The sequence below is a fragment of the Macaca nemestrina genome, chromosome 4 (genome assembly GCF_043159975.1).
Source record: "Macaca nemestrina isolate mMacNem1 chromosome 4, mMacNem.hap1, whole genome shotgun sequence".
In the NCBI taxonomy this organism is placed as follows: Eukaryota; Metazoa; Chordata; class Mammalia; order Primates; family Cercopithecidae; genus Macaca; species Macaca nemestrina.
This window is the reverse complement of record NC_092128.1, coordinates 89375592-89391143: the sequence shown is the minus strand read 5'-3', so window position 1 is coordinate 89391143 and position 15552 is coordinate 89375592. Positions and strand designations below refer to the sequence as shown.

The following is a 15552-nucleotide window of genomic DNA, read 5'->3' as shown; positions in this document are numbered from 1 at the left end:
TTTCTTTCTTTTTTTTTTTTTTTCCTGTAGAGACAGGGTCTTTCTATGTTACCCAGGCTGGTCTTTAAACTTCAGGCCTCAAGTTATCCTCCTACCTCAGCCTCCCAAAGTGCTGAGATTATAGGTGTGAGCCCCCATGCCCGGCCAATAATCACTCACATTTTAAAAAGCTCAGAAAATGTGGATATAGAATTTTCAGTTTACTGTATGTTCCAAATTATGTACAATATGCATGAGAATCAGAAAAAGAAAAAATATATATATACACACAGAATTTTGGTGAGGAGCAGCCTGGACTTGTGAAACGAAGTCTGGTCTAAGTCTCTTATACTTGAGCTCTCCCACTCATGGCTTGTAACCCTGGGCAGCACCCAGCTTCCCCAGACTTCAGAACCTTCAGCCTGAGACTGAAGCACCTCTGCCCAGCTCTATCAGGTAACATGTGAGTCTATTGGAATGGCATACAGGAAGACATGCCTATGAGTGTCAACCAGCTTTGGCTTTACAAGGTCCCAAGTCCCTGAATCCAGGTTATCTAAAAAGAATATAGCCACGTTTTAAAAAAGAAAAGCCTCTTAATCATTTAACATTTGCCTATGGTTTTCATGGGAGTTTTAGAGATTGTGTTTATTTTCTACTATTCTTTCAGATAGCTCATAGAAAATTAAAATCTCCATGTAGTTAAAAAAAATTGTTCAAGCAGTAGAATCTCTCAAGTTTCCATTTTACTGGACACCCAAGAAGGTGTTACTATAAAATGGTGAGACATATTGTGAGACCAAAAAACAAAAAAACAAAAAAAAAGAAAAATCATTTGACAGAGTTTGCTTAGCATTTGAAAGGCACTGATGTTTTGTTAAAGATCTTGCTTTAAAATATTGACTCATGTTATTCCTAGTAAATGATTATTTTGTCATAGCAACCTCCTTTCCCTGAGTCGGGGGTGGGGGGAACGTGTTTTATTTGCTGCTATCTAAAACCACAGCTCTACACCCACTCAGAAGGGAGCATAACATTTACAGCAAATGTCACAACAACTATTATGAAACAACAGGCAGATGAGTCATGTGAGATTGGGGCAAAACAAGTGACATTACAGATGATTTTAGAACACTTAACCTTATTATTAGAATCCTTTTTTAAAAGCATTTGTATCTGCTGGAAAGTTTATTTTAAAAAATAGCATAGCAGAGACAGCCACTAATGTTCAACTAGAAATAAACCAGCAGCTTGGCTACCGTTAAAATAGCTATCAAATAAATCTACTGAATCTAAAGTAATAGTGTTGATATCCATGGAAACATATTTAAACCCACAGGCCCACAGTATTAACAATAAAGTAACTAGATAGGTAAAGACATCTTTGACTGGAGTTGGAAATAGAAACCCTTGAGGTTTCAGCTCCCCAACCAAGTTTACAAATGAGTAAAGCAAGTAGCTCCAACAATCTGAGTTCTGGGACTGAGCATATGTAGGAAATAGAAGAAATGGAACAGAAGTGGTCAGAGCAGATGGAGACTCACTCTCACATGAGAGCTGCTGGCTTGAAGACAAACATGCTAATGAGTTTTCCCTACCAGGAGTCAGCGTTGATAATAACAACAAAAAGTGAACTTGTTCCGAACTTCATAATTTACCACCTGCCTTCCAAACACTGATTCCTTAGAACAAAGCTGCTAGTGTAGGTATTACGGTACTCCCTTCTCCTAGATCAGGAATCTGAGGGTCAGGGGAAGTCGCTTGACCATTGACGATAAGGTAGCTGGTTTTGGAGCCAGGTTCAGGCCGAGTCTTCTGAATGGAACACCTATACGTTCCACTACAATGTGCTATTCTCTGAACCTCAATTTATGAGTAAATTCTCCTCCTACTTCTGTCTACCCTTTATCTAAATTAGGCAGGACATGTGAATTACAAGATAGAAAATTTTGTTTTCATCTAGGGCTCAAGATCTTTAGATACAGCCGGACTTTCCTACTTCTGAAGCAGCACAATGGGATAGAATCCCATTCATTTACATGGGCTCTGAAACAATTAGGTGACATGCTTTTCTACTTACAGGCCATGAAATAAAGACTTCATTCAAATATACACTATTTTAATAGGAAAGCTCACCAGTGTTCCTTAAGCCAAAATAGTAGAATAAACCTATTTTGTAAACGGTAAAGTATGCAACCATTTTTTTAGAGTGCAATATATTATGCAAATAACTCATGCCCCCAAAATATTTGTTGCTATGAAGTCCCGTACTACTATTAATCTTAGGAGACATCTGTAAAAATCATCCTAAATTCTAAATGATGGTTACTCAAGTATGGCTGAGAAATTTTTTTTCTCTTTTCTCCAGTTTGGGTGGAAACATTTAGTGCTAAAAAGCTACGATATTAACTTGCTGACAGTCTCAGTCTAAATTCCGCTGTCTCCTCACCTATCGAGAATGAATTACACTACAGATCTCTGTAAATGCAATACAGCAGAAAACCACATGTTAGCCATCAGGGTTGCATTTTTTGTTCTGGGCCACAGAGAGGCTACTCATCAGTGCATAAAGGTCTGCCCACCTGGCCTTTTGGATCATAGTTCAGGCACACAATTAATTCATTATGAGGTAAGTCACTGCTTGCTTTTGAACTCGTCTTTCCAGATTTGGAGGTAAATGTCCTGTCACTGACCTGAAGAAATACCTCTACCCTTTTAAACTCCATTAAATCACATTTCCTTCTGTTTTGTTTTGTTTTTCTTTTTTTAATGGTGGGGCTGAAAGGAAAGGTTTGCAGTGAGAGAATACGTTCAACAATTAGTTGAAAACCTAGGGTACCTAAACAGATGATTTGTGGCAAGTTATGGCTTTAGAAATATAAAACAAATTAAAACAGTATAAGCAAAATCTTGTATTTAAATTCTTTAACAATGTATACTTCTTGGTTGTTCCAATATGTTGTACTAAATACTATATGGACATATATATGTATTTACAATGAAGGAATATATGTATCTTGTTTGGTAACTATCAAATCATGTTTTCCCCCTTCTTCCTTTCTGAAAGGTAATCATCATGCTAAATTTTGTGTTCATCACTCTCTTGCCTCTTAAAAATATACTATTATGACGTATTATCAAACAAAGTACTGTATTACCGTTTCTGAACCTAGTAAAATGCTCCCTTGTTGTAAGTGGTCTTCTGAAACACTGCAATGACAACGCATTTCTCGGAACCAGACACGCTGCTGAATGTAGTCTAGTGTGTTGTTTTCATTTTTCAATGGCACAAAATCCATTCAGGCACTGATTAGAACCCAGATCCTTTGGTGTTTTTGTAATCCTTTGGTGTTTTGTAATCTTTGTAATTACTAAGAATTACATTCTTCATACTGAGAGATAATGACAATCTAAAGTTTTTTGAAAAAAAAAATTGTAAACAAGTTGTTCTTTTCCTGGAAATTTACTAAATAGTTGCAGAGAATGGATCAATATCCAAGTATAACTGCACTAACAAAAAGATGCTATCTACAACTAATAATCCAATAACTCTACTTATGTCTCTGGTTACAAATATAAACAAAGTATTTATTCCATCTGCTATCATGTTTTTGAAAGGATAATGAAAAAGAGAAAGAGGGGTAACAGGATAGTAAGTAAGAAATAGATGTGGGACTGCAGACCATGTAGAGGCCAGAATTACTATTCTTTAAATAGCTGAAAATGGTCATAAATGACAGCATCTAGATATTTTGCTCATGTTCCTTGGAAACTTATTTGAGGGAAATTTTTGAAATCGAGAAGGAAGGTATATTCCCTTGGGGAGGAGGCGGTTGCTTTGCTTTGTGCAGACTCCCAATGTGCGAACTACAAATGTGGGGCCATGATAAGTTAACAGCTTGAGGTTATGTGATCTGGGCTACAAATCTACACAAGGACTAGCTTGTTGTTAAGACTTCTGAGAGAGAGGATCTGCCCTCTGCTCTGCTCCACATCAGACAGCCCAGGGCAGGGGGGTCGGGGCGGGCGGGGGTGCGGACAGAGCAGTCAGAGGGGCAGTCAACTCACCAATGTAACATAGATATGGGCCTCTGGGGTGTCAGCTTAGTGTTTGCAGGGTCTCCTATTAGATTATCCTCCTTGGTTGGTACTAGGCTTTATCTTCTATCTCTTGAGTTTCTGAAGCCCTGAAAACCAAAGCTCAAAACTCAAGTGTGCAAATGTGCCTAGAGCAAAACTGACTTTGCTGGCTTCAGTCCTTTGCTCATCAGAGACAACTTCTGGATTTCTGCCTTCATATATTCTGACCTGATAATTTCATAACTTATAAATAATTTATTATACATATATATGTTTGTGTTTGTGTGTATAAAACATATGAAATTACACAGCAACAGCTGTACAGAGACATTTCTATCAGTCAAAATAACTATTTAAAATCAACTGGGCTGCCTCAGGAGACAGTGAAGTGAGCTCCCTATAAGCAGAAGCATTCTAACAGAGGCTGGATAATCACATGGCAGAAAAGCTATGGAGATGATCCAAGAATAAGAGACTTGACCAGTCCCTTTCTGTCTCAAGGTACCATGACTCTATAAAATATAAAGAAAGAAGCATGTTATATATCAGAAGTTAACACACCAGCTCTCCTTGTACAGAGCAATGCACAGTGAAGAAGGCATAATAACAGAAACAAAAATAAGGCTTTCAGTCAATTGTTGATGACTTCAAAACAGGTGATTTCATGAGTGGCTATTTTCAGACTCTTGCCTTTGATAGCCAAATACAGAAACTACATAGACAAATTCTTGATGACTTTTATATGAGCTTTCCTCTTAGTCTTGTATCATTGGTTACACTAAATCATGTGTTACATTAAACTAGTATCCTTTAATATGTCATTCTTCAAACATAGAGTTCATATCTTGCCCATGTTTATATCCCTACTGTGAGGCAAAATGACTTGAATATAGCAGGTGCCCAAAACATGTTTGCTCAGTGAAGCTTTACACCCTTCAACTATCGTACTGCAATGATTTTTCATCACTTTTCAGTTCAAATGGATAAAATCCACCTCGCTAGGTTCTTCTTCTGAGAGGCCTGTAGGAGTTGGTTTTACTTACTGATGTGTCTACTCACATCGGCATAACCAATAACCAAGCACTGAGGATCACTAAAAATGTTTGACTGAGGATTACATTTAAATATTCTTCAAGCCTGGATTGCCTTCCAAACATCTCTGGTTGTCTGATTTATAAATAAGATCAAGTTTACTGAATTCTACACATTAAAAAAATCTGTAAGAAAAAATTGATATTTATGTCAGCTAATAAACATCAATTCATTTCTTATAGGTTTATAATATTTACATTAGTTAGTAAATACCAATTTTTTTAATTGGTTTACAATATGTGGAACTGAGTAAACTTCAATTCATAAATATCATTTGGATATTAAAGGCCAACTCAGAAATATCACTTTGTATTAGGTAGCTAATCAGAAATTCAATTTTTAAAAGAAACAAAATAAAAAGGGTCTTACCTCAGCATGAGGGGTAGGGGGCAAAACTGAAGTCTCATTTTCAGTAACACTTCCAGTTGGCCCGTTGTTTGGTGAACTGGGACCAGAGCCTGGAGAACTGCTACTGACTGAGGATTCTGAAAAATATTGTGAAGTACAAATGTATTCATGAGGAACATACATTGATGAACTTTAGTTAGTGCAACATGTAACACTGGGCATGTAATTTTCCCCCAATGTAAATGCAAGCACTATTTCATGAAATAGAAAGAACTAAAAATTTCTGAAGTATCTCTGAATTTTCATACCACTTATTCTCCCTTTGTTTTCATGGCAAAACATACAACATAGTATTCAACAGTTTCTAAATAAGTAAAGATATCCAGTTAGAGGGGGTCACAGGAGCTTTGAATGAGAAAAAAAAAAAGAAGGTAATCTTTTCTTACTTGCTCTTACGCTATTGTAGAAAATAACAGTAATGAAGACAATAAACTTGTGAACATCAAAAGACAGGTCATTAACACATGAGGTCCAGACCCATTCCAATAGGTCTGAAAAAAATTGTTCAAATGCTGTGCTGTAAATTGATTTTTATTTAATACATTAAGGCTATACCTTATTATACTGTATACTAGTTAAAGTTATATGAAGAAAATACAATAGAATGTAAAATCTCAACATTGGACTGATGACCTTGTACAACACCATCTGACTTTAACTCTACTCAACTTATTTTCCAGGAGATGAGAAGTTGCCTAAATTTAACATGTAGATTTTTAAATACCAATATAACAAGAAATTCCTTTTAGCAAAAGTCAGGCAACAAGAAGACAGATTCTTTATTTAACTCACCCTTTCCTTCAGATACAAAATTCACATGTACCTCAACTTAGGCAGAAACTAATGCATTTGTTAAAACATTTAATTGAAAATATAAATTTCCATTTCCTAGAAACATAGCTAGGGAAGTCATCTTATCAAGTTTTGGCAAATTATTTATTCAGCTCTAATTAATTCCCTACCACCTTCTATAGTTCACTCATTTCAAAATTTTCCTAGTTGCCTCATCATTACACCTTGTCAACCCAACGCTGCACAAATGATCTTGCTTTTCAGAGACAGGACTTTTGATATGATTTCCACCAGCATCTTTTCTTTCTATTCATGATTATGTTACCTACATTCTGTTTTCCTATTTCAAATATAAGTCTTCCTCTCTAATGTTCACACATTTAGTCTTACCCATGATCCCATCCCCTTAAAAAAGTCCTAAAAGGATTAGTTAGGTGGAATCTTCACGCCCTCCTCCTACACTGGAATTGCCCCTCTAGTCTGACGGCGTGCTAGTAATTCTTGAGAAGTGGTGTGTTCTCACAAAGTCCACTTACTTCTTCAAGCCCTGGCAATATAGCTTACCCACTATAACTGCAACTGTTCTCTCAAATGCCACCACACTTGAAGGCCTCTGAGAAAACATTCCTTTCCATATCCTTTCTACAGTGGCATTCTCTACATCCATGTTTGTCTTTCTATCTCTTTGACTTTTCTTCCTCCTACCAATTCCTAAATTCAGACATTCACCTAAGTTTGTGGCTTTATCTCTTTTCTATTTCCCTTGTCAAAATCACTCAATATCATGATTTCATATGTCATTTTGGGGCAGAATTATCTCAGGAAAGTCATATTTCTTGCCTTTAACTCATAAATTCCAGCCCAAATTCCTCTGAAAGCTGAACATTTCAAGCTCCCCTACATATGTGTAAAACTCAATGTATACATTTTAATATTAACTGTTTCCTGCATATCTCTATTGTTTCATCACCCTAGAGTCATCCTTACTCTCTCTTTACTGCAAATATAGTTACTAGGCCCTTTTAATGATATCTTTACACTATCTCTCCATCTATGTATGACTACAATCATTTCAGTTTAAGGCTTTGTTATTCTGTCATGAACTATAGCAAAAGTCTGCTAATATTTCTGAGTCACTATAGTAGTCTCTCAAACCTTTCTTTCAGACTCTTGCAAAAGGATCATACAGAGATAACTCACACCATGTCCCTCTGCTCCAAAATGGAGTCTAATATTATTTCCCACCATTGCCCTTTCTGTACTCTACACTCAGTCAAATTAAATCACCTCTTCTCCTTTAATGCCAAATACTTTTCCAGTTCATGCTTTTGTATCCTTTCTTTCCATTTCATTGCAGGCCTAATCCCACCTATAAGGTCAAAGCCTGGCTCATGTAACATATGTCCCTCAGAGAAAGGGAACTCCCAGTTTCCAGGCAGTATTTTCTTACCCTCTCTCAGAACACCTATAACTTTCAACTTGTATTATAATTATAACTCTACTCAGAAATGCAGTGCCACTGGAAAGAATGTGAGGTTAGTATAAGAATTCTAATCCTGCCATTTATTTACTGTGAGATTTGAGCAAATTATTAGTATCATAAAATACTTAAACACATTTTGCTCACTGCCTTTCTGTCTACATATCTTGTTTGCATTTTGATTAATCTTTTTTATCATCACCTCTTGTTTTCCTTTAACAAAGAAAATGCAGAAATTAAAAATTCTTATAGGAACTTCTTTTTCTCAACTCCTAACTCTTGTCTTTACAATATGACTAACTGATTTTTTGTTAATGTCTCATTTCCATATCATTTCCATTTCCATATTTTTTAAAAGCTACTTTCTTAAACATTCTGTCTTACCAGTTTTAAATTATAATATTTATACTATTTTATGATATTAAGACTGAAGTATTTCCTTATGTAGAAATCACTGTGATAAGTATTAGAGTTCAAGGCAGCAACTGCTGTACCAGAGGATTCTATGACATGACACTGGATGGGATCTGGGAGATGGCAGCAACTGAGTTTCTGATATCTCTGATCTTAGTGCATGATATTGGAACTGGAGCTTGAAGAAGGGTAACCAATGAAATAAGGATGCTGGAGTGGGGAGAATGGAAGAGAAGGCATTGCAGGCACAGGGAGAGTCAATTTTAACATTTGAAAAGAACAGAACTTTTTGTAGAGGGCAGAAAATACTTGAATTTGAAAAAACAAACAAACAAACAAAAAAAAAACATGGCAAGTGGGTTCCCATGTCAATGAGGTGGAATGAGTTTGAAAATAGCTTACACCTGAATCTATGAAATGGGGAAGAGAGAAAAGATATAGAGGTAAGAGGATAACAGCAACAGCAACTGAACTGCTATGATGTTATGATAGTCTCTGACAAGATACTAAAAATACCTTAAGTATTAAGATCCAAACAGATCTCATCCAAATTAGATGAAAGTTGGCAGAGCAATGGGAAGGAGTACAGGTGAAGACAGCTGTGTGTCAGCAGTCTGGAGCCTCTAAAGACATTTCGAGTAAGTGTGGTATACCAGTTAAAAATATCTACCAAAGCATCCACAAGTTCACTCACCAGAAATGCCTGTCTAATAAATGTACAAGTCTCTCTTCCAATACATATTGTTTCCTGAGATAAAAGGGCGAGTGCTTGATCTCACAAAATTAAGAAGAGAAATATATTTTAAATTTAAGGAAATCTGAGTAAAACTCTGGTAAACCATAATCCTTATAAGTAAGAACCAATCATTGCTGAGATAGGTATTGAGCTAAATGCCACTGCAATTTGGTATGGAAGAAAAAGTGACTGTGTAGAAAAAGCTGTGATCAAGAAAACAGACTACAGGAAAACAGAAAAGCACATTGGGATAAATAAATATCACTTCAGACATTAAGACTATGAAGCAAAATAAAATAGCATTATATTCAGTTTTTTCTTTTCTAGAAGTTTTTTTCTTAGAGGGGGCCTACTTTCTGTAGTTAGAAAAACCACCTATCTACATTTATATTAGACACCTGATAGGTTTATAATTCTTCACATTCATTAAAACAAATTCACTCCCCAACTGCCCACCCCCAACAAAGATCTCTATTAGAAAAACCTAAGATTTTTATTTACTTACATACAATAGTATTTCCTGGGAAAAAAGTCTGTAACTCCAAACTTAGAATTCAATTCATCTAAATCAGTGATTATATTTAATGTTGGAAAATACATATAAACTCTAGTAAAATAATTGTATTTATTATTCACTGATTTAATATTTCTTATCCCAAGGAAATATTTTCCATTGAAATCACTAACACTTTTCTTCAGATAAGCATATAAAGGTGTCCAGAGTGTATAGGAGACTAAATATTTTTTCCCAAAATTGTCGACCAAACTTTTAAGTTGCATTAGAACTTAAATACATGTTTCTACCTCCACTTCCACAGTCTTTCTCTATATTGCCTTCCTGTAGACACTGTCATGGCCAAAAGAGATACATAGAAAATGAAGAATTTTTAAAAACTTACTAAAAATAAGATCTGATCTTGGAGAACTAATACTAACTGCCCATATTGGTATAAGCACAGTTTTCCTTGAGAATGGGGAAAAAAAAAAAAGTGGTTGCAAATTACCACTTCTTTCTTCATGCAACCAAAGGAAACAACTAGATACAGTGCATGGCGCTAAGTAGGTACTCAAAAACAGTAGTAAGTAGTAGTACTTTGGCTAGTAATTTTTGGTTCTTACAGCCTTAGGTCTTTCATTTCAAACCAGGTACAAGTGGAACTAGGGGTGTTGTAAGACCTCAGGTTGAATTTCCTAACCCCTCTACTAAAACAGGCAGCTAAAAAAATAACTTCCATTTGAGACCCGTGAAAATGACAGCTTCTTCCCCTTCATAAAAAGCAATATATCCCCCTCCTGCCATAAGTCCCACTTCACTAGTAAACACATAAAGTCATTTATGAGTTCTGTAAATTTGTTGAAAAGTCAAGGTTTTGCTGTTCCATGTAGTTTAATTTTCCCAGATGTATTTTGTACATTCATGTCTGAGTACAGGGGAGTGTTCTTCTTGGACCTCCCTCTGCTCATTTCTGATCAAATTTCATTAAAAATTATATTCTTCTGGTTGGCATTCCCAAAATGGCCTGCCTGTTTCTGAAAAGAATAAGGTGAAGTTTGGTGTTCCCTAGTTATGCCTTGATTGACACATAGTTCTGTTTTTTCATTCATTTCCTGTTTAACACAGTTGGTGAATGCATAGCAAGGTTTATTGAACTACTTGTGAGTTTTCAATATAATTTCCTTTCAAGAAATATTTCTCCTCAAAATAACTTTTAATATACAGCAGGTATATTTATTCTAAACTATTTTTTTCATTCCTACTCCCAGCATTCATATATCTGCCCAATCCTCAATTACCTGTCACCTCAAACATTCGCTTCTTGAATGAAGTGACAACATTTCCATCCTTCCGCCTGAGTAAGGGGCTGCTTCTCCTCTCTGCCACTTTCTGTTTTAACCTGGACCGCACCTTCAAGTTGGGCTCAGAGGCTGGGGATTGAGACAAAAAAAATAGATAAAAATTAAAAAAATAGAGAGCCAATTGCTCCTGTGTTAAAAAAAAAAAAAAAAAAAAGTCTCACCCTTTTCTTGGTCCATTCTCATTCTCAAATGAAAAACTCAAGCACATAAATGAGGCATTGACTCTATATTAATGAAACAGGCAAATGTTGCAATTATTTTTATGAAATGTGTGAAAGTTTTTTCAACTTCTCTAAATACGAAAGTAAAAAGTAAACAAAAATATAAATTTTCTACTTATTTTATCTAGCAGATTTGGGATTGTTAATGGGACGTTTAATTACTAATTGTGTTTGGGTCACAGTAAGATTTATTATACTTCATTGTCAGGCCTTTTAATTCTCTCAAGGGTGAAACTTAATAACCACTAAAACAGTAACTTAATATGATTTTAGAGACTCTGACCTGGCTCGCGGTAATAAGAAGACACCTCTGCAGCATATAATTTATGTCTAATTCTGACTCCTGGAATATTTCTTTATCAGTAGTTTCTAACCTAAAACCTGGGGAAAACATGCTCTGTGTAATGACACCAAACCAACTAGAATCAATGCAAATAAGACATTCTATACATTCAGTATACTATCAGCTGGAAAGAAAAGGTGGCTAAGTCTTCGAATTGAAGGTTCTGAGTTAGGTTATATATTCCATAATACAAATGCACATTATTCACATGTGTGTTACCATTTATTTTGTATTCTAAACAGTGAAGCTTATTATAGAGCTTCACTATTTAAAAAATACCACTTATTTTAAAATAATTATACTTTAGAAGAATGGAAACATTGGATTGCATCTCTGTGCGGCAGAAGTGGATGATGATGATGGTGGTGGTAGTAGTGATGGCGGTGATGGTGGTGGTGATGATCATCATGAAAAGGATATTTCTGATAACAATTAACATTTATATAGTCTTTTCTATGCTCCAGTACTATTCTAAATGTTTTATCAATATCAACTTGTTTAACCATAAAAACATCTAGAAAGCCTATGCCTATTTATAATTTGATTAGATCAATGAGGAAACCAAAACACAGAGAGAGGGTATCTTGCCCAAGGTTACAGAGGTAAAAAGGGATGAAGCCAGGCTCTGTACCCAGGAAGTCTGGCATAAGTCTATTCTAAATACTGAAAATGTTGCTGCTGCAGCTTTCCTTAAGTATTACTATCATAAAAATTATAAAACAGTTTTTCCCAAACCACCACTAATCATCTAGAGGAGATACAATGTTATAATGTAGCTAGATTTTATCAGTGAAAATATTTTTGAAGGAATTTATATTTTTGCCAGACTGCAAGGGATATCAAAAGTAGAACTTACAATTCTTCTCCACTTTTTTTTTTGTTTTAGTCTTCAAATATCTATAGTTTTTGCTTTAAGCTTGGACGGAGAACTCTTGCATTATACGTTTTCTTGGAATTGGCTTGGTGAAATAGGAACTTAACAATGAAGTTCAGATACAAAAAAATAAAGCTAGCTACTTTTTTGTATTGTAAACCTGATTTTATGCCTGAAAATACTGAAAACATAACAAAATCAAAAGCCTGAAAATGCTGCAAAAGCAGGGTGTCAAAAGGTGGGGCAGAGATCAGGGGTGAACACAAGCTCAAAGTGATAGAGATCTGAAATATATCACTTGCTGGGACTCCCACACGGAGGCAAACCAACCAACTAATTTGGGAAAGGATTAGGATTCTTGCCAGACCTTCCAGTAGTGGCAACATACTTTACCTTAGTGTAGGAATCTATCTCAGTTTCTAACTCCCAACTTACCCAGGAATAAAGTGAGATACTGGGACTGTATTAATGTACTTAGATATGTTTCCATGTACACATTTATTTTTAAATTCCTTTAAAAATATTTATCTTGCCTCTGAAAAGTTATAGATAATAAATATATTTATCTAAAACCTAGAAAGGAAAAATAAAGAACCATGAATCCCTAGGTGCTAACTAAATTGGTATCCTCTGTAGCCTTGCTAATAACCATAGGAAATCACAGATTCTCAAAACTTAGATGGAGATATGATTTTATAATGAAACCTGATGGATTCAATGCTGCATATTAGCAGTCTATAGGGAGTAAATAAATTGATCACTTCAAAAGGCAGTGGGTGGACTAGAAAAGACCATGCATTTTCAGTGAGGGATGGGAATTCAGTCTGCATGGGACCACTTTCCCGCTATGAAATTTGCAGTGAGATTCTAGTGCTTTCTAAGCCTGATTCGTCACTTGTGAAACATAGCTTAATGCCTTTCCAATTAGATACCTAAGAATAACTGTGAAGATCTGGGTGAATGTAGAAGGGAAGGGTTTATGAAACATATTATTGGTACTATTTCTGAAGGCTAGTTATACAGCTAAGAGGGGCTGATCCAGAACTGGGCCCCAAATCTCCTGAGTCTCAGTCTTGTACTCCTCTCTCTCCTAATATATTGCATCAGCAGCGGCTGAGTATATCTGCAATCAAGATAAAAATGTGCTGACAGATTGGAAAAATAGCATATGCCATTTAAACATTCTAAACGAAACCTAGAATTTTCCAAGATTTTCAGAAAGAAATGATTTTTAAGGTCAGCAGATAGCTTTCTCTCCTGTTTGTATACTTGAGAATTGGCCAGATATTCAGCTCTCAGATTTCTTTCAATGGTCAACATACAAAAGTAAACACCAGAAGAGGAATGAGAACTGGGTTTTAGTCTTGTATCTACCACTTAATAAAATCAGTAACCTTGAATAATTCATAGTCTTGCTGAACATCAGTTCATTCACACAGACTAACTAAGATAATACCTTCATTGTGCCTGGAGTCAAACAGATGCCTGGATGATAACTTTATATCATTAAACCTCAATTTCTCATGTTAAAATGGGGTGTTGAAGGGATTTTCTTCATTTTTCCCCCCAACAGATTCAATTTTCCTTCCTTCTCTGAGCCCATGGCGGCTGAATACTGGGGCTGCAACACTCTAGTTCTCCACTGGTTGGATTTCACTTTGGCTTAATCTACTGGCAGGACAGGCTGGTGGCCAAAGAATTAAGGAGGAGGGAGAGGCCAGGCTGTCCTACACTCTCCCTGTCACAATGCTGCATCACTGGCCATGGCTATGTCTCTTCCTGACTTCATCTCCCTCTGGAAGTCCCTATTCCATGGCTCCAGCTCTCCAGCACTCCAGGAACAATTTCCTTCCCTCTCTTCTTTGTGGGAATGACCTCCCACTGTTGCTATTTTCTGGGTACCCCCACTTCCCTAGGCAGTTCATTTAACCTTATTCACTTCCTTGTTAAGTACTCCCTTCATAAAAGTCTATGACCCATACTGCAAAGATCTGTTCCCTGCCAGGATCCTGATTAATATAGTCCTACATATCATTTTTGTTTTTCTTTGAGATGGAGTCTTGGTCTGTCGCCCAGGCTGGAGTGTAGTGATGCAATCTTAGCTCACTGCAACCTCCGCCTCCTGGGTTCCAGTGATTCACCTGCTTCAGTCTCCCAGGTAGCTGAGATTATGGGCATGTGCCACCATGCCTGGCTAATTTTGTATTTTTAGTAGAGACAGGGTTTCACCATGTTGGCCAGGATGGTCTTGAATTCCTGACCTCAGGTGATCCGCTCGCCTCGGTCTCCTGAAGTGCTGGGATTATAGGTGTGAGCCACCGCACCCAGCCAGTCCTACATATCTTGCAGCTACCATTGGATCAAATGAAATAATGTCTAGTAGAGAACAGGCCAGTGGTTCACAACCAGGGAAGATTTCTCCTCCAGGGGACATTTGGCAATATCTGGAGACATTTTTGGCTGTCAGTATGGAGAGCTACAGGCATCTGGTATGGGTACAGGCCAGGGGTACTGCCAAACATCTTACAAAGCACAGGACAGCATCCCATGACAAAGTATTAGCTTTACCCAAATGTTAATAGTGCCAAGTATGAGAAACCCTGAGACAGGCAATCAATCAATGGCAGCTGTTAATAATTGTACTGCTCTGGGATGATTAAAGAAAATAATATCTGTCAGAGATTCCCAAAGAAGCTGGAGAAGGGCAAGGGAAGAAAAGAAAAGAGAGATTATTAGAAACTGAGAGTACTGTATGTAGCTTGAATATATTAAATATTTCAATAAATTTTATACTTGGAAGTTGATTTTAAAATGTTTCCAATAGCACTAATATTTCTAAAAATAATAATATGAGGCAACTTTTATCATTAGTTGATGGAGTTATGCAAAAAGGCATAATTCTCAGTTTTAGAAAGGATAACATTTTAGGCATTGTGATTATCTGAGGACATAAGGTTTTGAAAATAGGGAATCTCTGACATACTGTAAAGCACAACATCGATTTATGTTCACAAAATATATAATATACAACTTCTCTAAAGATCGCCCCTATTTAATGTTTCTAGCAAAACCTTCTGCCTATATTTCAGGTTTTGGATCATGAGAGATATTGAAATCTCAGTAGTGAGGGTGAGAGATGAGATGATAGATAACTATCATTTAGTACTGGCAATGCTCTATAAAACTCACTCCTAACATTTCAGAAGCCCACACACCAAAGCTCAGCATGATATATACCCAAGCAGAAGAATTAATGGCCTAGTGTGCTGACTTGGT

At 36.3% G+C, this 15552-nt stretch overlaps 1 protein-coding gene across 50 annotated transcripts in view; it reads right to left on the bottom strand.

Moving 5' to 3' along the window:
- LOC105475646 (histone deacetylase 9) overlaps window positions 1-15552 on the bottom strand; it is a 919991-nt gene that overhangs the window by 364064 nt on the left and 540375 nt on the right. For 38 of the 50 annotated variants that reach the window (XR_011621594.1, XM_071094019.1, XM_071094020.1 and 35 more), the window contains 2 exons: window positions 10776-10907; window positions 5521-5636 (listed from right to left, as the gene is read on the bottom strand). Coding sequence is in view for 49 of the 50 variants with exons in the window: in XM_071094019.1 (XP_070950120.1) it covers window positions 5521-5636; window positions 10776-10907 (248 nt within the window). In the remaining variant the exon portion in view is untranslated. The remainder of the gene's footprint in view (window positions 1-5520; window positions 5637-10775; window positions 10908-15552) is intronic. The other 12 variants (XM_071094018.1, XM_071094034.1, XM_024790924.2 and 9 more) reach the window with 1 other exon arrangement.